General features: G+C 40.0%; 1 protein-coding gene across 2 annotated transcripts in view; it reads right to left on the reverse strand.

Moving 5' to 3' along the window:
- Nucleotides 1–24,308, reverse strand: part of LOC119737791 — a 48,427-nt gene that overhangs the window by 11,629 nt on the left and 12,490 nt on the right. For both annotated transcript variants that reach the window (XM_038212403.1, XM_038212404.1), the window contains exons 12-35: nt 24,086–24,196; nt 22,449–22,596; nt 21,917–22,071; nt 20,632–20,757; nt 20,387–20,515; nt 19,205–19,326; nt 18,610–18,718; nt 17,744–17,863; nt 16,256–16,402; nt 15,351–15,470; nt 14,182–14,319; nt 12,180–12,316; nt 11,403–11,514; nt 10,743–10,870; nt 9,564–9,720; nt 8,190–8,311; nt 7,075–7,203; nt 6,753–6,864; nt 5,153–5,302; nt 4,327–4,553; nt 2,436–2,589; nt 1,879–1,977; nt 1,157–1,228; nt 225–473 (exon numbers count right to left, since the gene is read on the reverse strand). In XM_038212403.1, coding sequence (XP_038068331.1) covers nt 225–473; nt 1,157–1,228; nt 1,879–1,977; nt 2,436–2,589; nt 4,327–4,553; nt 5,153–5,302; nt 6,753–6,864; nt 7,075–7,203; nt 8,190–8,311; nt 9,564–9,720; nt 10,743–10,870; nt 11,403–11,514; nt 12,180–12,316; nt 14,182–14,319; nt 15,351–15,470; nt 16,256–16,402; nt 17,744–17,863; nt 18,610–18,718; nt 19,205–19,326; nt 20,387–20,515; nt 20,632–20,757; nt 21,917–22,071; nt 22,449–22,596; nt 24,086–24,196 — 3,273 coding nt within the window. The remainder of the gene's footprint in view (nt 1–224; nt 474–1,156; nt 1,229–1,878; nt 1,978–2,435; nt 2,590–4,326; nt 4,554–5,152; nt 5,303–6,752; nt 6,865–7,074; nt 7,204–8,189; nt 8,312–9,563; nt 9,721–10,742; nt 10,871–11,402; nt 11,515–12,179; nt 12,317–14,181; nt 14,320–15,350; nt 15,471–16,255; nt 16,403–17,743; nt 17,864–18,609; nt 18,719–19,204; nt 19,327–20,386; nt 20,516–20,631; nt 20,758–21,916; nt 22,072–22,448; nt 22,597–24,085; nt 24,197–24,308) is intronic.

Here is a 24,308-nt window from a genome sequence, read left to right on the forward strand (position 1 = left end):
AGAGAGGGCAGCCTAATTGCGTGCTAACCTTTATGAGTCACTGAAGTCATAAATGTATGCAATTCATCACCAAACAAATGTACACAAAACCTTAGCACATACAACGTGGCATGCAACACGGTACTTTCAAGAGGAATGCTGAAGCACTAATATGAAAGCGACATCATTTTTTCACTGACAGCTTATCACATGCACGGAGGCAATAGGAATCAACAAGGACTTGCCTCCTACTGTCATGTTCCCGTTCACGGTCACGTTGGTGGTGAAGGAAATATCGCCCTCTATGGTCTGGTCTGTACCGAGGGGCACCGCCTCTTCACTCAAGTCTATGCCGTCCACCGATCCGGTGATGATAACGTCGTCTGTCACCTCGAGGTCCTGCGTAAATTTCTTGACGGCCGTCACGTTCTGGGGGCTGTCCAGCTTGAAGGTTCTCTCGTAGAGGTCAGAGATGTTGACGCCATTTACTAACCCTGGTATGAGAAGAATAGAGGCAAATATCATGACAGTGAGTTCCAGTAAGTTAAACAAATTGTGCTTACTACAGAAGAAAAGTTGCGCTAACTTAGAGTTAGTTGTTCTAGCTTTTAAAAAAGTACCTTTCAATTAGAAATTTCAACCTGTGTATTGCATACACGTGCACCTGTAAGTCCAATAAGGCCAGGGCTTCAGTCTTAATATGTACACAATGATTACAAAGTGTGGTAACCCAAACAAGGCTGTGAAACGAGGGGGCAACAGGCTGACATAGCAGTACTTTCCTCGCCAAGACCCAGGTTGGAATCCCGCCTGGGCCAATATGTGGATTGGGTTTTCAGTCCCTGCCTGATTCCAAGGGGTTTCGAAAGAGTCGAATGAGTTTCGTTGGCTATGCCGGCCAATTGCCAAATAATCATAAATAAATAATAAATAAATACGCATTTTTCTTTTGTGGAAAGGTCCCTAGCTAGCTACATTCTACACTGTGAAGTTTGTTGGTACATACTGCGTGTAACCTAACTTATTTTACGGAAGGAACAAATTGCCTGTCCCTGAACAATCAAACGGCCATTAATGTCCAGGTCCGTCACCACAGAATTGACCCAAGTGCCCAAGCCACAAGCCCTTGCCTATGGGCCCATCTTCTTAGATTTTATTTTTTTACCCAAATTCCTACCTGTTATGTTGATGTGTCCGTTGACATCGATTGTCTTGGTGAATGTTTTGACGCCAGTGATGACTTGATCGCCTGAGGAAGACAGGAATAAAAAATGATATGAGACGGGTATTTCGCAGTAGGCTTGAAACTCGAGTCCAAAACTCTATGATGCGTTCCCTGTGCTATTTTCAAGATTCACCTCGAAAAAAAAGATTCATTTTCTTAAATTGCTATTTTCCTAGCAATATCAAATTTATTCACTTTTGAAATTACGAAAGTAAAATTCCACTGGCGTTGAGTAATTGCATTATTTCTTCACAAAATTTGAATTATTAGCTGCCAGACAATAATTTGGCTCTCGTAGGGTGGGTTCATTTGTGCACACAACGAAAGCCCCATTTGCAGACGGTTGAAGTGCAAACAATTAAAATAATGTAGTTTTTTGGTTAAAACAAAACATGCACATTGAAACTTGCACGGAGAAATAAAACATCCATATGCATGCATGGGGTATGGAACCAAAATATGTGCCGAGCAAAAGCCGATTATTTTATGCAATAGAAAGTTCTGTGGCTAGATCTCAACTGAATTTTTGCACAAGAATTTGCCGAGCTTCTTTTTCTGCTCCGTAGCACCACAAATTTGCCCCTCAAATAATAAAATCCTGTATTTTCTTTTTAATGAGAAGGAAGGTTGACAAGTATTCCAACATGAAGTCTATTTAGGGTCCTAGTCTTTACCGTCTTTAGTGACAACGTCCTCAATGCGGATGCCATCCACGGTGCCGTCTACTGAGACATCAGCCTGAGCTTGTACATCACCTAAAAAGGTCTTCGCTCCTAGGAGATGAAATTTATACAGATCAGATTGATTGCAAAGATCACAAAAGTTTAGTCCATGGTTTAAGTCCACAGTGGCCCAAGCTGAAAATACCTTTTTCGGTCAAAAAGTCAAAACAAGTAAAAAAAATCACAAATTTCTAAAGATTTTGTTCCACGACTTGTACGGTATGTGCCTCTCGCGAGGAGTGATAAATTGGTAATTGGTGTGTGCACACACACACGACGTGCCGCAGAATGCATCAGTGTTTTACCAGTGGTTTAAAACCACCCACGTGCTCTCGAGCTCTCGACTGAAAGGAATGGGTAAACTGTGCGGGCTGAGGTATTTATGAATAAAGGATAAAGTATCGTGTCAATATGACTTGCCAAAGATGATATCTATTATGCTACAATTGAAAATAAATATATATCATAAAGAAAACTTTGCTGCTGATGATAAAGATATTTTTCTTTACCTGTGATTGTGACATTGCTGGTCAGGTTCACAGCGTCAGCTACAAAATTGTCAAAGTTTTGACCAAACACAGTATCTGCCTCCATCTCATCTGTCACAGACAGCGCAGGAGAGACGTCAACATCGCTGATGAAAGTCTTGTTACCCAGCACCACCTCAAAAAGAGAAAGAGAAATGATACAACTAAATCTAGTTATGAAAGCTATTAAAGGTCTAAATGAGACTTAACTACTACACCAGCAAGTCTCCTGTTGACAAACAGAGCACCCTGTTCTAAATGTCGAGTTAAACCAGATATCATTCACATGGTGTTACCGCAAACCTCCAATTCATTTAGGGGGAGTCAGGTTGGCGTAGCGGTACTATCCTCGCCTTCCACTGCTGTGACCCAGGTTTGAATCCCGCCCTGGGCCAATATGTGAATTGGGTTTTCAGTCCCTGCCTGATTCCGTGGGTTTTCCCAAGAATATTCTTCTGGGGTTTTCCTCCCACCTCTAAAACTGTAACTTCTTCTCATTGTCTTCTCTCCACAGGTTTCTTCAGGCTTGCGAGCTACAGTGCCTAGGGTGCTTTTGAGAAATCCTTAGTTTCATTACCAGAAATAATGAATAATAATGATAATGTAAGGCCTGTTTTAAATGCCATGCTACTGTTGTGCTGAACTCAAATAATTGGACATTTTTTTAAATTTGGCACGGCAATAGCAGGTTGTTAAGAACATTTTAGCTCAACAAACTGAGTTAGGCATGGCACCATCCTTTGGCTCAACATTTTGATTTTGTCTTTTTAATGACACCATAGCCAAGACTTGTCTTCAAAAATAAAAGGATGGTCGCCGCGCTCGAAGCAACAATAGAAGGCACCTGGACCCAGCTTGCTCAGTTGCTCACCACGCTAATCTCTACACATAGAGATCTGCGCTCACTAATGCTAGAGGAAAGAGTTTGCATTGCTTTAGCTTTGTAGACAGTACCATGGTAAATACGTGTTTGTTCGCAGTTGGATGATACTATATATCAATGTGGTCAACATCACTGGAACAATCATTTCATGACGAACAACATTCTCTATACCTTTAGTGTGAAAACTTGTGAAATTTACCAAAAAATCACATTTCATAAATGATATATTGCCAAATGTCCGAAAAGACATGATAAAATGATAAAAGAAATCCAATTTATCTCCAAATTACAGGGACAGATAGCGCTTTCATGCACCAATAACTGCACATCAATAATTTGACTTCATAACTCACATCTAACAACTGCGCCCTTGTAAAAATCTATCTTGTCGTAAAATATATTTTTCAAAAAAGAGCAGCGAAGTGACATGACTTATTAATGCAGCATTCAGGGAGGCTGTTGGTTACCAACTAAAAAGGCGGCGACGATCATCGTGTTCAAAGGCCACTTGCATGCACACTTTAAATGGCAAGGCTTGCGATACAGTGCTTTAGCTATGGATATTCCCAAGGGATTGGAATGTTAATGGTCAAAATGTAAATTGCCCAAGAGTTCTGACTCCTTGGGTCCTAGCTCTATGATGACACAAAGTTGTTTTGAAGAAAAACCAAAAATTAACGGAAAAACTGTAAATCAGTAACTTGTCCTGAATAAGATTTGAAACTGTGCATGGCGGTAGTGTAAAGTAGCGAGTGTTTGCGGTAACACCATGTGGAAGAATCTCTTTTGAGAAGATGTGCGCTTCTGCAAAGAACCGGTTAGTTGTGAAACTCGACGTTCCAATCAGTATGCTCCGATCGTCTCCGGGAGAAAAGCAATTTTGCATTCAGAAGATGAAAATTCACATAATTATTTGACTTAGCCATTTCCGAACGCGTGATTAAAAAAAATCAATGCAGAAATCGACACATGGTTGAAACTTTTCCTCACCTCATCTGTGTTCAACAAGACCACGTCTTGGTACCAGGCCGAGAGGTTCTTGCCAAAGATCAGCCCCGTCGTGTTCAGTGGGCCCTCAAAGGTCACGCCCTCGGTAAAGGTCAGATTGCCCGTGACGTTGAAGGGATCGTTCAGCATGATGGCCCTGAAGAGGAGCTCTGACAGATCCTCGCCATCCACGAGGCCGGTGACCGTGACGTCGGTCATAGAGGTCAGATCTGGAAAAGAAAAAAAAATCACTTTGTGAGGAATTTATTTTTCCAAACATAATATGACAATTTGAAATATAATGGGAAAAAGTTTATGACTTTCTGACTAGCGCCCCTTGAACAAAGATATTGACAAATTGGGGAACCGCCATCATAGGGCTGGATTGCTCAGTTGGTAAGAGCACCAGAACGGCAACCCTGAGGTCGCAAGTTCAAACCCCAGTCATTTTCTTTGTTCAATTTTGGAGACTTTGATGCGGGACCTTTTGTTGCAGGTTTGATACAGAAGACAGGGTAAAAATATTTTGGCTTGAATTATTTTCGGAATTTTTTTAAACGCTGAAGAAAGCTGTTGCAGTATATCTGGGTTTTTTAAATTTTTTTTATTGCTTGTTTTTTACAGTGAAACTCTGTAAACATTGCCATAAAAAAATTTCAGAGGATTCAAAGATTTGTATCTTTTAACAATAAATTAAAAGAAGATTTTCTTTCAATTGCATTATTCCCTTTCTCATCTTAAAACACTTATTTTGTTTCAATTGAGAAAATACTTATGTTTTGTCTTTTATACACAAATTGTTTTAATGGATTTTTCAGTTTTTACATACTTTCTGTAAACACCAGTGGTGCGTTGACAGTCTGGTCCTCCTGTCTCTTTAGGATGGTGTTATTGAGATAGACCAGGTCGATGCCATTGATGAGTCCGGTTACCAGGCTGTCTGGATCCGTGGAACCAAGGAACGTCATGGTGTAAGTACCTGCAGTGCAGAATGGTGGAATGTTTTGAACCCTTTCAAAGTAGCAAGCAATAGATAGCAATAAGGTGTTTCGTGGTAAATATGCGCCATCTTGTTCACGGGGCAAAAAGAACACGCGTTGCTAGACGCGGGCGCATTTTGGAATGACTTGGAAGTGCCAAAGATTTCCATTGACGATGCGTACACAGCAACGCGTGTAAAATTGGCCCGTCCGCAAGATGGCGCATATTACCGTGAAACACCTTATTGTCATTAGCGGGGATATAGTCAAGTTCATCACATGTCCACTCCAGTCCCAACTCAAATCACAAGCTATTCAAATGAGCTTTGACAAAGGCATTCCTTTGTTATTGTTCATCCACTGTTTACTTGTAACTGGACTTGTGAGTGGACTTGTGATTCCTTTGTGCCTGGACTTGTGATGGGCTGGATTACTTCCCTGGTCATTACTGAGATGTGCTATAAAATAAATAAATAAAATAAGTAATATAATTGTAGTGCTTATGTAGCGCTTTTCATCGTATCAACAATCCCTGTTCATCAGGCCATGAGACCACGCGGCAGCCGAATATTAGCGCACATTCGGTCCTCTACCCTCACAGGTACCGAGTTATACTGTTGGGTGGAGAGAGGCAAATGTTGTTAAGTGTCCTGCCCAAGGGTACAAACACCACATTCCTGTCAGGGTTCGAACCCATGCACCATCGTACAAGGATCAAACACCGTAACCACTGGACCATGGAATGTTCACGTATGTCGCACACAGTCAATTTGAAATCCACATAAGTAGAATTCCAAGGAGCACCGAGTACCCTGTACCACCTGTGTGTCAATTGGGTAACGCCAACGTATTAGCTTCTACTGTTATTCATAAGACTCTACAGGCTTGGAATGGAACCCACTGGAGTCAAAGGCAAATATATCAACTCAATGTCGACTCCGCCCCATTTCAAAATTGAAAATGTGGGGACGGGAACCAATGCACTTGCAGGGCTGGTCTGTTTGTACAGAAAAACAACCCAAACATGGGCGTCGCCAGAATTTTTTCCAGGCGGGGGGCAAAGCAAATTTTCCCCCAAAATTCCTTAACTTTTTCATTATATTCTCAATTTATCATTTTTCCGAGCGTGAGCAGGGGAGCATTTGCCCTATCTCCCCATCAAATTAACAGCAATATGGCTTCACACCTCTTTTTCCTTTTTTTTTTTCCCTTTTTTCCCTCCATTTTCCAGGGGGGGGGGGGGCAAACGCCTTCCCTTGCCCCCCCCCCTGCGACGCCCATGAATCCAAATAAAAAGCCTTTATGCAGACGCCAGCATTTTAAAAAGGCAGTTCTTTACCTTAAAATAGAACATTGATAAAAAAAAAGTTTGAGTTGTTGAACCACAGTTTATCTGTAACATCAAATGCCCGCAACTTCGTGCAAATAAACTCCAGAAGACAGTTATACCTGATACATTTTGTGAGGTATTGGTCGTCATGACGTCCTCACTGAGATCCACACCATCAACATTCCCGGTCACTGCGACGTCAGTCTGGGCACGGAAGCCATTCAGAAAGGTCTACAAAGCAAAACCAGTAGGAATCCATGGAATTAAGCACAGTAAGTAGAATTGTGGGGATTTTTTTTGGTACTTGAGCCTAGTGTTTCCCTTTTGTTACGGATCCACATGACTGACTGACCGACTGACTGAATTTGATCTACCCTGGGTCAAACTGCCATATTATATTAGAATGAAACAAGCTCGGTCAATCAACTTGATTGCACTCACCTTTGTTCCCAGAATTTTCCGCAAGTTGTCTGGATGTAGGATGTCGGACATGAAGAAATCCAGATCGATGCCATCCACCAATCCCGTCACCAGTAAGTGGCTTGAAAAGGCTGTCGCATTGTCAAACGTCTATTAAGAGTTGGAAAGAAAAAAAACAAAACATGAAAACAATTGGAAACGTGCAGTGTAAAAGTCAAGTCCCTCGCAAGTCCTCAAGTTAATCAGAAGTCATCAAGTCCAGAGTCAAGTCTCCAGCTATGTTAATCAACTGTGACAAAAGCATTCCTTTATTATTGTTCCTCCCCTGTTACCTACGAACTGCCTTGCAATTTTACTTCAGACTGGACCTGTGATGGACCAGGATACATGGTTCGTGTTTTCAGAGGTCTGACTGAATGAGCACTTAATTTTTGAGCTGTGGAAGGGTTGATATAGTTGATTTTTCCCCCAATAACGATATAAACAGAGACAGAGATTAACAAAACATTTACAAAAATTGCTACATTAGGCATGAAAGATACAAACTCAAAACCAGAAAAAGGTTTACATTCTGTGGAGGATGGAGCAACACTGCCGATAACAAAGATTGTTCATTTCATGGTATATAAATAATGAATGTTTATGAGTGCAATGGTAAGAATAATTTCATGAGGTGGCAGATGGAATGTTCCATTCCACAAGGCGAAGTCTCGTGGAATGGAACATTCCATAGTCAACGAATGAAATTACTCTTTCCATTGCAAGAATGTGAAACATTCATTATTTATTTATACAACACCTGAATGAATCCTCGTCATCTGATTGGTCAGAGTCACCAATAGTGTGACCGTGCAATGGAACAACTATTTACCGTGGAATAGAACTTCTATTTTTGCGGTACAGTCAGGCCATCGATTGGGACGAATAATTCCATAACATGTGATCAACAACCCACCAATCAGATGACAGGGATTTATTCAGGCATTGTATAATTTAAAATGTAACGATCATTTAATGCATTTTTATACCATATCAATTTTCAACATTGAAAGACAACATGACAACGATAACAACTATAAAAAAGAAGAGATATTGATAGACAGCTACTGATACCTACAACTAGTGAGAAAACTTACTTTCCTGCCTGTTACTGTCTGTGGAAGTCCACTGAGGAGAAAAGCCCTGGATGCAAAGTCACCGAGTAGGATGCCATTAATGTGATCACTCAGGGAAACGTTGCCGTGAACTATAACAGTGCCTGATGAGAGATAACAAATGCAATGATACAATCATAGTCAAGCGATATTTTTCAAAAGCGTGGAAATTTTGGCTATATCATCTTAGGTCAATCCCGATTTATCCAGTTTCAATTTGATTCATAAGCTATTCATAAGCGTTTTATATAACTGACATATAGATCCTAGACATTTGATTTACAGTTAAAATGAACTTCTATTTCAATACAAAACCACCTCTTAATGAAATGTTTGAACCCAACTCTGTAGCTACTGGCTCTTGGGAACAATACACGCTACGCGCAACGCTCAACGCGCACATCAGCATGCATTTGCATACAGATACCGCATCATGCAACAAGGATGATCCTAAAGCCCAAGTTACACATTCACAGTTGGAGCTACGAATATCCACGGTTTACCAAGAATCAATCAATCACGATGAACCGTCGAGATTCGTGGAGAAATCGACTGTCCAAGAATGCACTACGGTTTTAGGACGGATAGCCACAACTGTCCTAAGGTTTCTCCACGAATACACCACAGTTTGTCAAGAATATGGACGGATTTTTGAAGAATATTGACGGTATTACTAAGAATAATGACGTTAACGCCACGGTTGTCTGCGATTGGGCAACGAATGACCAAGGTTCTCCTACGAATGAGCCCTGGCGTGAATTGAGCCGTGGCGTGAATGGGAGCAATAACGAATGTCACGTGATGTGAGTTCCACCAATCAACTGACAAGGATCTGTATGTCCGTTATATAATGATGCATCTAAGAACCTCACAAGTGACCGACTTGTGATTGACTTGTGACCGACTTGTGATTGACTTGTGATTGACTTTTGATGGACTTGTGATTGACTTGTGATTGACTTGTGATTGACTTGTGATGGACTTGTGACTGACTTGTGACTGACTTGTGACTGACTTGTGACCGACTTGTGACTGACTTGTGATTGACTTGTGATTGACTTGTGACTGACTTGTGACTGACTTGTGACTGACTTGTGATGGACTTGTGATGGACTTGTGACTGACTTGTGATTGACTTGTGACCGACTTGTGATTGACTTGTGATTGAATTGCGATTGACTTGTGATTGACTTGTTATGACTTGTGATTGACTCATGACCAACTTGTAATTGACTTGTGACCGACTTATGATTGACTTGTTACTGACTTATGATAACTTGTTATCCATCACAAGCACCTAGACTACAACACTGATTTCACGTGGAATAATATGTCCTTTCCTCTTGTTGTTCTCACCAGGTATAGTCTTGCTTCCAGTCACTGTCTGTACCACACTCTTTCTCATGATGTCTTCCAGGACCGCCGTCAGGTTGATACCATTGACATGCCACTTGATCTCAACATCGTTGGCAGTCACGTTGTCCGCAGTGAAACTATGATTTGCAGAAATGTCCTTCGGGTGAAAATATACAAACAATTGTTTTCAAAGGTTGTTTGGAATGGTCTTCATTCATTGACTATAACCGGTAGAGCTTATTTTTACTTTGTGGGCAGATTTTGCTTAAAATTAAACTCTCTCGCATATCTCGGCCCTGAAATATGCTTTATGATATGCACAATTTTCCTACTCAGTAAACATGTAGATTGCACAAGTTGGAAAGAATGTTGCATCCTGACACCACTTTTTTCCTTCATACATCATCTCAATAAAGGTCAGTCACTGCAAAAATGTTGAAAAGACATGAATCTGGAACTGAGAAACATTTGCAATTTTGTTAGGAAATACTTAGAACATTTTCTCCACTCTCCATAGAGTTTTTACGCAAGCGCTTGTGCTTCTTCAGCTTAAGGAGTTGGGTGTGTAATTTGCTAACTTGGAATAATGTGATCAAATTGTTATGGTTTTCGACCCATATGCTGTGGTGCATGGGTTCGAACCTCGACGGGAACACGGTGCTTTGTGTTCTTGGGCAAGTCACTTTACAACAATTACCTATCTCTACCAAGGGGTACAAATTGGAACCTGTGAACTTTGCGCTGACATCGAACTGCTGCAGAGAATTTATTATTATTATTATTAAATGGTTTATTTCACTCTCCCGTTGCAGCCCGAAGGCTGAATTGTGGGCGGGTTTACATTGAAAACATTTTTTAAAAATAGACAGAGGTATTAAAACTGTATGCATTACAATATAAATAATTACAAGACCTGTAAAAAATTATAATGAGAGTTAAAAAAATAATGCATGTAACAACAAGAATGGAGGTACACAATGAAATAACAAAACAAAAAAAAGACTAAAAACAGTTGATTGAAAACAGTTGGGAAAACAAACATGGAGAAATGGATTGCTCAGATTACAAAAAAAAGTTAATAAATGAGGATGAATATCACACCAGGATATGAAGAAATGGTCTCACGGCCTGATGAACAGGGGTAATAATTAGAGCTTTGGAATTCCTTTGCCCCCTCACCTGATTGGATGTAAGGTCCACCCTGCTCAGCACAAAGTCAGTCCAGTTCCTCTGGTTAACCGAGACTTGAGCGATCATGTTGACACTAGACATGTTGTGAGCCTTCAGTTGCTGAAAAGTCTTTGAACCTAAAAGTCACCCCAGTGCCAACACAACAAATATTGGAGTTTAGTTTTTGGTCAAGTGCTTCTTTGTGGTGTTTGTGAAAATACGTTTAAAATGTTTCCCTGCTTGAAGTACAAAAAAAAAGGAGAAATTCTACCAGGCTTTTACTTCATTTACTTTGCAGAAATACAGATGCAAACAATCTGATGCTTTTTAAACATTGATGAAAATAAAATATTTTGCATGTAACACCTTCAATCACAGGGTTTTTAGAAGAAGATAAATTAACAGATAATTGATATCATTTTTTTTGGCAGAAATAAGCTGTTAATTGTCTTTAAGTATTTGATATTGTTTTTCATTTTTTATAAAAAGCACATACACTGAGAAGTGTTAAATGCAAAAGTACATGTTTAGTGCTATTTTTTTCTAAGTTTAAACCGACGAGAACATTTTAATCACAAAGACAAAAGGTGACCCAGTCTTATGCTTTATTTTCTTGAATAGTAATTTTACATATCATATACGAAGAGTAATATTGTGGGCTTTACATACCTGTGACAATTTGATTTCCGTTTATCGTCAGAACGTTGGTGGACATTTTGATTCCGTCGACTGTCCCAGTGACGTTGACTACACCTTCAACTTTGACGTTTCCCAGAAAAGTCTAACAAACACAAATTAAGAGAATACAACAAAAATGTAAAACCTATCTACATCTTTAAAACCTATTTTCATCCCATTTTATTAGTTGACTGTTCGTTCACTATAATACGACTGTGGAATTTTTGAATGCATTTTCTCAAAAAATCACTTTCACAACTTCAAATTAGTTGGCAGTCTATATTTCCGTTAATGAATTCAGTATCCCCGAGTGTCATACACCATTAGAAAGCTCTTGTTCTACAAAATCCAGAAATAAAAAAAAATCAAAATTGTTTAACCAGTTCACGCCAGGATTATTTTGACAAGAACGGAACAAGGTGCAGGATTACTTTTCACTCGACCTCAAGCCAGGCGGGTTGAAGCCATCACCCTCGGGCAGCACACTCATATTTCCGGCCTCGCTCGCTGCGAGTGGGTCGCTGACAGATATTTTCGGCCTCGCTTCTTGCATGGTTATCTGTCATGCGTTCCGAATACCGCAAAATATTTGCGTGTATACACGGCCTCTGGCACGAACTGGTTGAAACAGTTTATGCTCATTTTTGTGATGACAAATCATATATGCTTCAGGGATATTTTCAGAGTGTAGCCCAAGAGTTTGCGAGGGATAAACATGAGGTTGTCCCCACGGTTGCTTTGGGTTCATTTCTGACAGCTTTCTCTCACCCTTTCCCCTCTGAGATGTGCCTCTCTGCCTCGGATGAGCGAGTTGGCGTACAGCGCTAGCAGGTCAATACCGGCAATCAGCCCAGACACGTTGAGGTCAGCGTCGGCCGAGAAACCATCCACAAAGGTTTTATGCCCTGTACGAATAAAGCATTCCATTCCAATTGGAATTTCAGTACTTGGTTTTGTCCTTCACTGGCGTAATTTTACAAGCACTGTAAACTCAGTGCTGTCTGGGGCTTGTGAGAAACACCACCCCCCCCCAAAAAAAAAAAATATTGAGGTCATATCTCCTTAATGCAATATTTCATCATACAGCTAATCCTGCCATCCTTCATGCCAAAACAGGCCATTCTCTGTGGGCAGCAAATGTGAAACCAAAACAAAAAAAACAAAAAAACAAAAAACAAAAAAAAAATCGGTTTTGAATCAATATCTCCTCAATGCAAATTTTCATCATTCAAAACGGCGGTAATTCATGTCATTCGTTTACATTACTATAACACAGAAATCCATCTTCGTCTACTACTGTGTCAAATATTGTTAACCTGTGAAGCAGTAAATCGATCAATCACAGTATAGGCCGGTCCTGAATAACCAGCAACACTAGTCTGTCTCCTGAAGACGGACTGACGGGCCCGTTCCCTGATCCCAGACTGGGGGGGGGGGGTCCTAAAACTTCAAAGTGGAAATGTTTTATGCAAGCGCAGAGCCCTTACTGCGTGGGGTCCAGGGCCCGCTTAGGGCCCGTGACCATTCAGCCCCGGTATGAAAAGGGCCCCCCAGTAAGCTCGTCCCCTCCCAAGAAGTCCTCTCGTACCGTCCCAGCTACCGGCCCAGGAGCTGGTCCAGTTGCTAATCAGGAACTCCTCTATCCTGGGGTCTATTGTTTGCAAGTATTGACACATGTAATATATCCCAGAAGAAACCCGCTTGTGGTTTTCATCTCTCAGCGCGAAACAATAGAACACTTTCGTCGGCACAGATCAAAACCCCTGCCATGCGGTTTCGCGCACAATGGGACCGTAAACTACCAAGGCGTTATGGAAGGATTTTATCTTTAATCCGGTAAGTCTGCTATTGTTCTGCTCTGGACGTTCTCTGAAGGGCAATAAATTGATGCGCCTGACTGACTTCAAAACTTCTGGTCAGACATGACCATGTACCGGACGAGACTGGGCTGAAGACCGGACTAGCTTTGGACCGGACGAGGTACCGGGGGGCCCTTTTCATACCAGGGCTGAATGGTCACGGTCCCTTAAGGACCCCGAAAAATTGTGGATGCTAGATGCTCTGTGGTGCAATCTGTGACATTTCCTGGCCACTTTCCCCGGAATATTTCGCAAAACTTTATCAGTGCAACATTGTGAACGTAACACCATACTGGAGTCATCAAAAGTGGAATTTGAATTTCTGAGCGGAACTCAACATCGAGCACTCCCTAGAACAGAGCATAGTCTGAAGCCTCGAGTTACCAAACCAGTTCGCTCCAGAACCTCACATAGCCACCAAAAAAGATTCATCGTGCTACCCCACTTCTATTATAACACTTGCCCAATCATCCTCAACTGCATGCAAATATTAATAATAATAATTTGGAAGGCTAATCATCCTTACTCGCAACTGAGAAGCTGCTTTGCCAAGGACGCGGCTACAACGTGGTCGAGCCGCTGGCATGTAAAGACGCCTTTGGCAGCCAGCCACATTACCAAGAAGCATAGCCAGAGATCGAAAGTGTTGGATTTTTCCGTAGGGAGAAAAACCAGAGGGACTGGAGAAAAACCCTTGTGGCACAGGAGAGAACCACCGCACAACTCCACTCACATCATGTATGGTGCGCGGACAGGATTCGAACCAGGGCCACAGTGGTGAGACTGCCAGCACTTTACGCACAAGCCACCCATGCCACCTTGATGAAGGTTAGTTTTCGTTTGTTTACTTGATATTGGGTCATTATAATGGACTGGCTCCATGGGATCATGGGTCCTCTGACAAATTTCACCTGTCACATTCTGGTCAGAGAACTTGTTGAGGTAGTCCTCGGTCATGTTTCGTCCGTTGATGAGTCCCTCAAAGACAATGTGACCCGTTGTGACATTGACAGGCTTTGTGAACGTCTTGTTGCCGCTGATAATTTGCACTGCAAAAAAAAAAGGAAACAAAACGCAACTGGGATAAACCCTTAAGCCACTATATACTGCCCTAAACCGCCCTGCCTATTACTCACTGTAGCACCCGAACCTGCCCAAGCACTCTATGTTTTTATGTATTCATCAGTGAATAAACACGCTGTAACACACATATTGGAATTTTTATCCTTGTGGAGTCATTTCTTTGTTCTCATGTACTAAAATTTTAGAGTTTGAAATAGAGTTCGAAATTCGGACTAAATATCCCATACATAAAATACTTAATTTGCGACAGATCAACACACCTTGGAGATTCCCAGTTTTGAGTAAAATCCATAAATCTATTTCGTGATAACCTTGTGGAGACGTATTCACCTATAGAGATTGCTCTGTGGAGACGTATACAATCTTTTGTTCCCTATTATGCACATGTCTCCACAGGGTACCGTGTATCAGATCACAATATAGTACAAGCAGGTTAATTGCAGTCACGTCCATCACAAGTGAAATCACATGTAAAATAAATCACAAATTACAAGATGACTTCACTTCCCAAAAGGAGAATCAAGCCAATTATAGAGTACCGAAGTGAAGACATCACGCACACAATTATGTGTGTAAATAACATTAGTGCGTGATTCAGCCCATGAACCAACAACAGCGCGTTCTCCATTCATTTGCACTACGCTTCCCGGTTCAAAATGGCGTCACACTTCGGTACTCGATAAAGCTTGGGTTTACAACTGCCGTGGCAAAACACTCAACCATTTGAGCTGCTGCAGTACGCGAGAACTTGTAACCAGTTCCTCACGACTTTGATGGCGTATTCTGTTTTCTCTGCGACTGAATAGTCCAGAGGAAAAAACATGCTTGATGGCCTGTGAGTATTAAGAAGCATGTCAATATTCAATTTGGGACCGCTTGTCTGAGATTTCCAAGACCCCTGCATTTCTAAGAATCAATGGCTTTTATTTTTCAGAAAATAAAAAATAAGTAGAAATGAAGACCAATCAAATAATGATGAAAAAGTGGTTGGGCTTACCTTTGTCGGACGTTTTGAAGAACGTATCCTTGTACATGGCCAGCAAGTCAATGCCGTTGATGAGACCGGCAACGGTTAGGTTACCTCCCATGTTGGTGTCGTCAGTGAAAGCCAGCGGACCTACAAAAAAATTGAGTGTAAAATCATTTAATAAGTTTTCTCACCTTGGCAATGTTTTCAGCTTTTGGCATCATCTCAGCCTTCGAGAACATTTAAGAGACTTCAACGTGCAAGCCAAATATGGACATTGTCTTTGGCTTGATGTTCAAGAAGCAAGACCATGAACCTATATTGGGCTATATATCAGGCCTCACAGTATCAAAGTATATTAGGTTTTTAAAAAAATTTAAGTGCCAAAATATAGCCATTTATAGGTTTTTAGGGTGCAAAACTGCAATTTTTCAGCATGGGGTAGCAGAAATACAACGAATTGCTAACCTCAAATCTCCACACTAATACTTGTACCTTAAATGAATTTCATGCAAACTGCCCAATTCTGAAACATTGGCTAAAAAATCTTAGAGAGGTAATATTGACAAGGCGGTTATGTTGGCATTATGACAATTAAACTCTGGGTCAAATGTTGTCTTTTAATTTTCTTTCATTTTCTTTTTAAATATGCAGGGTGAGTCACACACAAAAAGGAAACCCAAATGGCAGGACCATGTAGTTAATGAAGTTGTACATGTAGCACTTTCAAAATCTAGGATATGAAAGCCCATTTAATAAGCTTTCTTTTAGTACAAGAATCATCCACATCACTCATGTACTTTTCAAGTTACAGAATTTTAAACACACACACACACCGTTTTAAAGTTCTGTCCACGGATCACAAAAAAGGTAAGTGTTATTTCAGCACGACGAAAACAATTCACATACATCCCTATGTAGAACTCTCTGCTTACCCTGCACAGTCTGATCAGTGGACAACGTCATGACATTAGCAGCCCACTCCGATAAATCCACCGTGTCTACCGTGCCCGTTACGTTGATGTTCTTATTTGCCGTAATGCCTTCTGAAAAGGTCTTCTTCCCCTGAATAGTGTGGTCACCTGCAATAAAAGTAACACACACAGTTTTTAAAGTCGTCGTCTTTGTTTATTGTCAGTGGGCTAAGGCTGTTCTCAACAAGCCTTCCTTATTTGAACAGCCCGAAAACTACTTTTGTTTCACTTCTCAACTTTGTTAGGTTTTGCCCTTCACCGACATAAACACTGTATACACACTGAGTACACAGTGTTTATTTATGGGTGAAGAGCAAAACTTAATATTGAATTCAAATCACCCCGATGCCAATTCCATCTTATGAACAGTTTCTCGACTTTATGCAAAGATTCTTTATTTATTCAAATTTTGTATCCGATGTACTCTCCATTATTTATATATGTGCTGCTGTATGTATTGATACAATGGAAATAAATAAATTAAATTGAATGTAGGTGAGTGAAAAATACATTTTCTCTGAAAACCCAGCCTGACGTAAAAAAAAACTTAGATGAAACTAAGTGCAGTACAATTCAAAATCTTTACAAATTTTCCCAAATGTTCAAAATCTGTACAAATTTTTCCAAATGTTTAAATGATCCTTAAGTACGAAAATTGACTTGTCAATGTACATGTTTTATATTTGCTTTCAAGATATATTTTTTTAAAAAGATCCAAAATGTCTGTAAACCTACTTAATTTATCAAGCATGAGATACTTGATCACATCGCATGAAGTTGAATTTATAATTTTAAATGACTAGTAGCTATCTCTCAAGTCAACCAAATTCACTGTATACAATTTTTTGTTTGACATTTCAAGACCAGTAGCCTGCTCAGTGCCCAAATACACATACTGGAGCAGGCAGAAGCCTTCTTAAAGTGAATGGCCAAGGGCGGATCCAGAACACAATTTTTTGGGGGGCCAAAATAGGTTTTTGTTCCTTGAAAAAAGTGGGTCCAAACATTTTCCGTCCCAAATTTAATATGAAAAGCAAGAGGGGGGGCCAACTAGGACTCGTCATGGCATTGGTGCATTGTGGCGCAATTTTAATGCTACCCTCCGAGAATTTCATTTTCTGTTGAATTTTGTGGGTGGTGTACGCAGTGGCTGCCTTTTTTGCGTTGCACTTAAAAAAAAAATTGGGTTCGTTTTGGGGGCCCTGGACCCCTTTGGCGGACCCCGTTGGCACCCCTCCACACCCCCATGATGTGCGTGCAAAGTATTTATACACTCCAATGGTGCATAAACTTTCATTTAACATTTACCTTATCAAATACTCCTTAATATTTCTAACATTTCATGTATTTAACTCAAATATGTGAAACAATCTTGATAACTGGAACACATACTCCTGAAGCAGGAGTATGTGTTCCATTCAAATGTGAATACATTATTTTGATACTCACCATAAAGTGTGACTACATCCTGAGACAGGTCTAACCCATTCACCGTGCCGGTGACGGTCACTACACCGGCCATCTCGACAAGTCCACTAAACACCCTCGAACCGGACAACCTACCGCCCACTATTTACACACAAACACAGAAAAGACATAGAGGCAATCAGTAAAACTGATATTAATTTTGTTATTAATTTTTCAGCAACAAACCAAGAATTCCTCGTAGGTGCTGGTCGCACTTCAGCGCAAAAGCCAGAAAAAACTTTGGAACGATCTGCAATATTCAGGTTTAGAGGTTGGGGAAAAACAAACAAATTTGAGGGTAACCTGTGGAATTCGTGGGACTAAATGCCAATCCCAAATGTTTGCCAGCCCGACTCTTTTTAGGGTGTAATCAAAAACAATCTTCATTCATAATCTCACATTATTTTTTTATCTTAATTTTGGAACTTTAATTCTGCTGAATTGTGTTCAGTTCTTTTGTTATCTTCAGAACTCTGGTTAGTGTTGGTAGATGCCTGTTTTGGGGGCCTTGTGTGGCCGAGTCCATCAGAACAAGATAGTAAATAACAAACTTTAAGTAGGATTTCAAAGCAGGTTTACTTTGTGACAAAGGGAAAACTATGAATCCGGTAACATGACCACTCATTTTTAAATCTCATTGTTTCGAGTCATACAGTTCTTTTGGAAGAACTTGTCATTTTCCAATGCATATTTTCCCTGAACAAGGCTAAAAGCCACTCGAGGTACAGGGATACAAGACAAATAACAGAGGGATAAATACTCAGGAAAACTATTGGTAGGACGTTAACATTCCTCTTGAAACAGGACAGATCATAGGTTGGGGGGAAACATGACCTTATTTATCCTACCTGCCAACTGCACCACGTCCTCCTTGAGATCTATGTTACTGACCAGGCCATCTACAATCACATCTCCTGTCACTGAGATATCGTCCATGAAGGTCTTAGCTCCCGTAATCTGATGACAAACGGTTTAAAATGTCTGTTTTCAGTTTTACAGACAAGTATGAAAATCAACCAGAAACAGTTGACAGTGCTAAACTTTAACTGCGGTATGTCCGTATGCTATTGTTCCACAAAATGAAGGAAGTATGAATTAGTATGGTCCTGTCTCTTTAGGAACGGTGGTCCACAAGTCAACGTGTAAGTTACAATCAACTCCATATCAACTTCCCAACAAATTACAATGAACTCCCTTCCAACTTGCAATCATCTCCTTTTCAAGTTACAATCAACTCCCTATCAATTTACAATCAATTTACTATCAAATTGCATTCAACTACTAATCATTTATCAACCAAGTCCCCATCAACTAAGAATCAATTCCCTTTCAACTAACAATGAACCCCATCAACTTGCAAACAAGTCCCCATCATCTTGCATTCAACTCCCCATCAACAAAGGATCAACTCAATAAATCAACTCCACAAGTCAGTCTACTTACATTGGTGTCTTCATTGATCTTCACAGCCTCGTCATCAAGGCGTGTTATGTTGACTTGCCTCAGTAGACCGCCGTACACCACATCTGTGTCAAACACTGGAGCTTGCTGGAATGAAATGTTGCCTAAAAGAAATCATAGAACCTCTTTGGATTAAATTTCATATCAGGTTTTGCCTTCGCCAAGAGACTTGGTGTTGACCGAGGACTTGCGAGGAAAACTTAACAAGATTACTTTGGTGGGAGTCGAACCCATGACCTCTTGCTTACTGGTGCAGATGTTTTACCACTCGACCACTGAGCTTGCCGGAGTCGGCTGGCTGGTCCAAGTCTGATATAGCAGCGGGTACCACAACAAACTTAAGATGGAATTTGCATCGGGGAGACGTAAATCTTTAGATTAAGGTAAAGACTTTAGAAAATGGAATATATCACCAAAAAATAATCCAGTCGTATTAAATTTTGACGAGTGTCTGTATACTGAGAATCAAATTTAAAAACCGAAATATTCAAATTTAACTTACAAATTGATAAATACTGTGATGTCATTTTGGTCAAATGTCAGGGAAAAATACAAAGACTGGGACCAATCTCCAATCAAGATGTTTTAACATAATTAAAATTATCAGTCATACAATATTAACCCCACCTCTGAATTGATAGCGTGGTCAATCTATATACATGTATTGTCAATACAAGGCACTTCCCCAGTACACAAGATGAAGCTGTAAAAATAGAACCTTCTTTCGTTTGTAAACATTAAGTGCCATTTTGTATGGGCTACCATGAAGGCATATACTCAAGCCATAAGCCAGACAATCTCAGCTCAAGAACCTTAAATCAGATAGCCCCCTCTATTGCACACGCAGACATGTTTACTTTAAGTACCTTGTGTGGACATTTTCATGTAGTTAAGAAAAACCTGTGAAAAAAATAATTTTACTCACACTGTGAAAACTCTTTCAAACCAAATTGTTTTCTATGATTCCCTTTAGTGTTTCTCTTCATTTTGCCATGGATAAACCTAACCCAAAAATGCCTCTAAACCTGTTTTCCAGAGAGGGGGAAACATTGTGTGGACGTGGGCAAGTCCACACAATGTTGCTGCTACCTGGTTTATGTGGACATCTTTTGTTCGGAAGTCTATACACAGTGCATGTAATGCTTGTGCATTGCTATATCTGACCTGGGACGGTTTGGTCGGTTGATATGGTCAGGACGTCGTCGCACAGGCTGCTGACATCCACGCCGTCTATGGTCCCACTAGTGATGATGTCGCCGTCAATATGAATGACATCCGTGAAATTCAGCTCACCTGCCAAATCAGGACAAAAAATGCATGATTCAAACAAAATTTCAAAATAACAAGATACAAAGAAATTGGGTTTGGAAGCACATTGTGGTTTATTCAATATCTTTTTAATTGTTTACCTGCTATGATATGAGGTCCAGTCAAAGTAACGAGTTGATCAGATGGGTCGATGTTATTGAGAAGGACCCCCGGGTTTAGGACCATGTCATTCTGTATACTCGTGTCCTGTTGAAAAGTCTTCGTTCCTACAGAAAGGATTAGTTATAATTGATCGAAAACGGTCATTTCAAACAAAAGAACACATTTTTACTCTGGCGTCAGTTAGCCATATATCAAATTGAATGTCATAGTGCACTATCCAATTAAGGCAATTAACTTCACACTGACAGATTTAGAAATAGAAATAAATTATCAAGTTTTGAATTTTGGATACAATTTTCGGGGTAATATTCTTGACATTCATAAGATCATGATTGATACTTATGCAATTACAACCTTGTGTTACCACATTTTATTAAAACTTAATGATACAATTCAAACTGTCAAATTATAGGGAGTCCAAAAATAGCCTCAAATTTTTTTTTACTATCTTGCTGAACTTGCAACTTTTTTTCCAACATGATCAGACAGTTTGTCAAACTTTGTTTTTATTTCTGTTCGCAGTAAATATTTTATTAACTTGGCAGATCTCTCATGCCAACTGTGATGCGATCAAGCTAAATGAGTCATTTGTCAGCTCTTATCGAATTTTAGTGGATTTTTTACATTTTTGAATAGCGCTATCTTTCAGTTTATATTTAGTGAAAACCTGATGTGAATACGACCTTCCGTTCAGAAGTGATGGGACTTAAAACACAGGCAGATCAGAAAGAAGAAAACAGAGAAATCAACGATTCAAATTTGAAGTGTTTAGTAAGCAACAATAAACATGCTTTATTTCAGGTTATTGAATATTAACTCCTTAGCAAAAATGTCACATTTTAATTACTTTAGCGCAAGTTTTTCTCGGAAAAAAAAAATAGTTGACATGAAGGAGGACATACATAGCCTTCAGACTTTACAAAAAAAGTCAATTTTGAAATTTAAATTCCACCCCTACTGACCTATTTTTGGCTGTATCTTAAAAATGATAATTCCCGACAAATGACTCATTTAGCTTGATCGTATCACAATAAATTACAATCAACACTGTATAATTACATTCCAAGGAAAAGAATTCAAATTCCGCTTAATACAACAAGATTATTTTTTACACTGCGAAGCGACACATTTTGTGGCAGAAAGACACAAGCGACACACTTTCCACGACCTCACAAGTCTTTAGAACTAGTTCAATTCAGATATTTTTAGTGCATTTAAAGAATCCATTCTGTCTGTAAGAAAAAAACCCAGAAGATTTGTAACCTGTGATTGTTTGAGAACCAACTGTCACAACGACGTCCTCCGACAGATCCAAGCCATTAACCAGATAGCTGTCATCCAGATCAATGCTCTTTGTTGACGACAAGTTGCCACTGAAGGTGAGCTCTCCGTTGATGACTTGGTTTGGCATGTCCAACCTGCAGAATGTGAAATCAATCACAGAAAACTTTGGTGGGGAGTGTGGCCCAGTGGTTAGGGTTTGCGACTCATGATCAGAGGGTCAGGGGTTCGAATCCAGCTGCTGGTCATATGTTGTGTCCATGGGCAAGCCACTTCACCCCACTTCACTTAGGCCGCTTCATAGTTCACACAAAAGCAAAATTTGCCAGAGTTGAAATGTGTTCAACTTTTGCAAAAAACTTCGAGCTGAGTATGAACCGGCCTTTACACCATTTCCGAAATGTTCACTTAAAGGAATTTGTCAATATACTTTTGACTTTCTGATTTCCAGAGTACGGAAAAATAACCCCACCTAATAAACAAAAAAATGAAGTTTTGAAGTACTAAGTGCTACCTGAAAGCTTCTCTGTTCAGCTTATCAATGTCCACGTCATCAAAGAGTTCTGTACTGAACACCGTGGAGTTAAGAGCACCTTGTACGGTCACACTGGTAATATTCTTAGCTCCAGTGATGTTCTGGTCGGTGCCCAATGTCACCACATCTGGAAGAGAGGATATAGCCAAGTTCAAAGATGAAAATTACTCATTCGATGACATTAGGATTTGTGAGATGAAGATACATGTATGCTTTTGGATGCTGCATGCAATATAACCCAGTCACCACATCACATCAAGTCTTCAAAAGTCATGAAAAGTCATCACAAGTCACAATAAGTCGTCTCAAGTCACAATAAGTCGTCTCCAGTCACAAGTCATCAAAGGTCACAAGTCATACAAATCAATGACAAGTCATCACAAGTCAATCACATGTCATCAAAAGTCACAAGTCATCAAAAGTCACGACAAGATATCACAAAAGTCACGACAAGTCATCTTAAGTCACAACAAGTCATCAAAAGTCCCGATGAGTCATAAAAATTAATGACAAGTTAACGAAAGTCTAACTAGTCATCAAACTTAACCCCAAGTCATCAAAAGTCACAAGTCATCAAAAGTCACAACTCTTAAGTCATCAAAAAGCATGACAAGTCATCACAGTCACAACAAATCATCTCAAATCACAGTCACAACAAATCATCTCAAGTCACGAAAAGTCATCAAAAGTCACGATAAGTCATCAAAAGTCATGATAAGTCATCAAAAGTTACGACAAGTCATCAAAAGTCACGACAAGTCACGACAAGTCATCACAAGTCACAAAAAGTCATCAGGATTCACAAGTCGTCAAAAGTCACGACAAGTCATCACAACTCATGGCAAGTCATCACAAGTCACGACAAGTCATCATAATAAATCCGGACAAGTTATCTCAAGTCACGACATACATGTAACATCAAAAGTCACAAGTCATCAAAAGTCACAAGTCATCAAAAGTCACGACAAGTCATCAAAAGTCACGACAAGTCATCAAAAGTCACGACGAGTCATCAAAAGTCACGACAAGTCATCAAAAGTCACGACAAGTCATCAAAAGTCACGACGAGTCATCAAAAGTCACGACAAGTCATCATCAGTCAATCACAGGTCATCCAGTCTCAAGTTAAGTGACAGGCTATGGAACTAAATTCTGACAAAGGCATTCCGTTCTTACTGTTTATCCCCTAATACTTGAAGTTGTGACCCTGACTTTTGTTTTGCCTTGTAGTTAATCTGTGATTACTAAACTTGATTACTATCCTTGCTGTGAGTTTTCAGGCTCTCAAAAAGCCATTGCACATAAAGGCATAATGACCATTGACGTACCTGTTGACAGAGGGCGGAAAATACATCCTAAGACCAGTGTGCTAAAAACTAGGTCATATGCAAGGTTTTTTTTTTCAGGACTGGGCCACACAAGATGGAACAGAAACAAAATAATGAATTGAAGACCAGTTGGACATGCAATCCATGGTGATTACTTTGAGAGTTTCTGAAACTTTGGGGATACTGTTTATAGTCCAGAGACCGTCTTACAAGAGGTAAAACCCATATTCAAGCCAGTTTCGTTCATCAATGCAGGACAAAGAACAATCATCTTTGGTAGAAACTCACCAGTGAGGAAGTCGAGAAACTCTTCGATCTGTTCCCGCTGAGCATATGACTGGTTCACGAGATGTCCCAGGCTTTCATTACCCGTTGGTCTCGGAGCAAAGATAAAAGCATCTGAAAAAGAACATTTTTGGAAAGCCCACATTGTAAGCTTTTGTTTGGTATATAAAAGAGCCTTATAGCCCCTCTCGTTCTGGAGATATGACGTATTTGCATATTAAATACT

The sequence above is a fragment of the Patiria miniata genome, unplaced genomic scaffold, assembly GCF_015706575.1.
Source record: "Patiria miniata isolate m_02_andy unplaced genomic scaffold, ASM1570657v1 HiC_scaffold_3, whole genome shotgun sequence".
NCBI classification, from domain to species: domain Eukaryota; kingdom Metazoa; phylum Echinodermata; class Asteroidea; order Valvatida; family Asterinidae; genus Patiria; species Patiria miniata.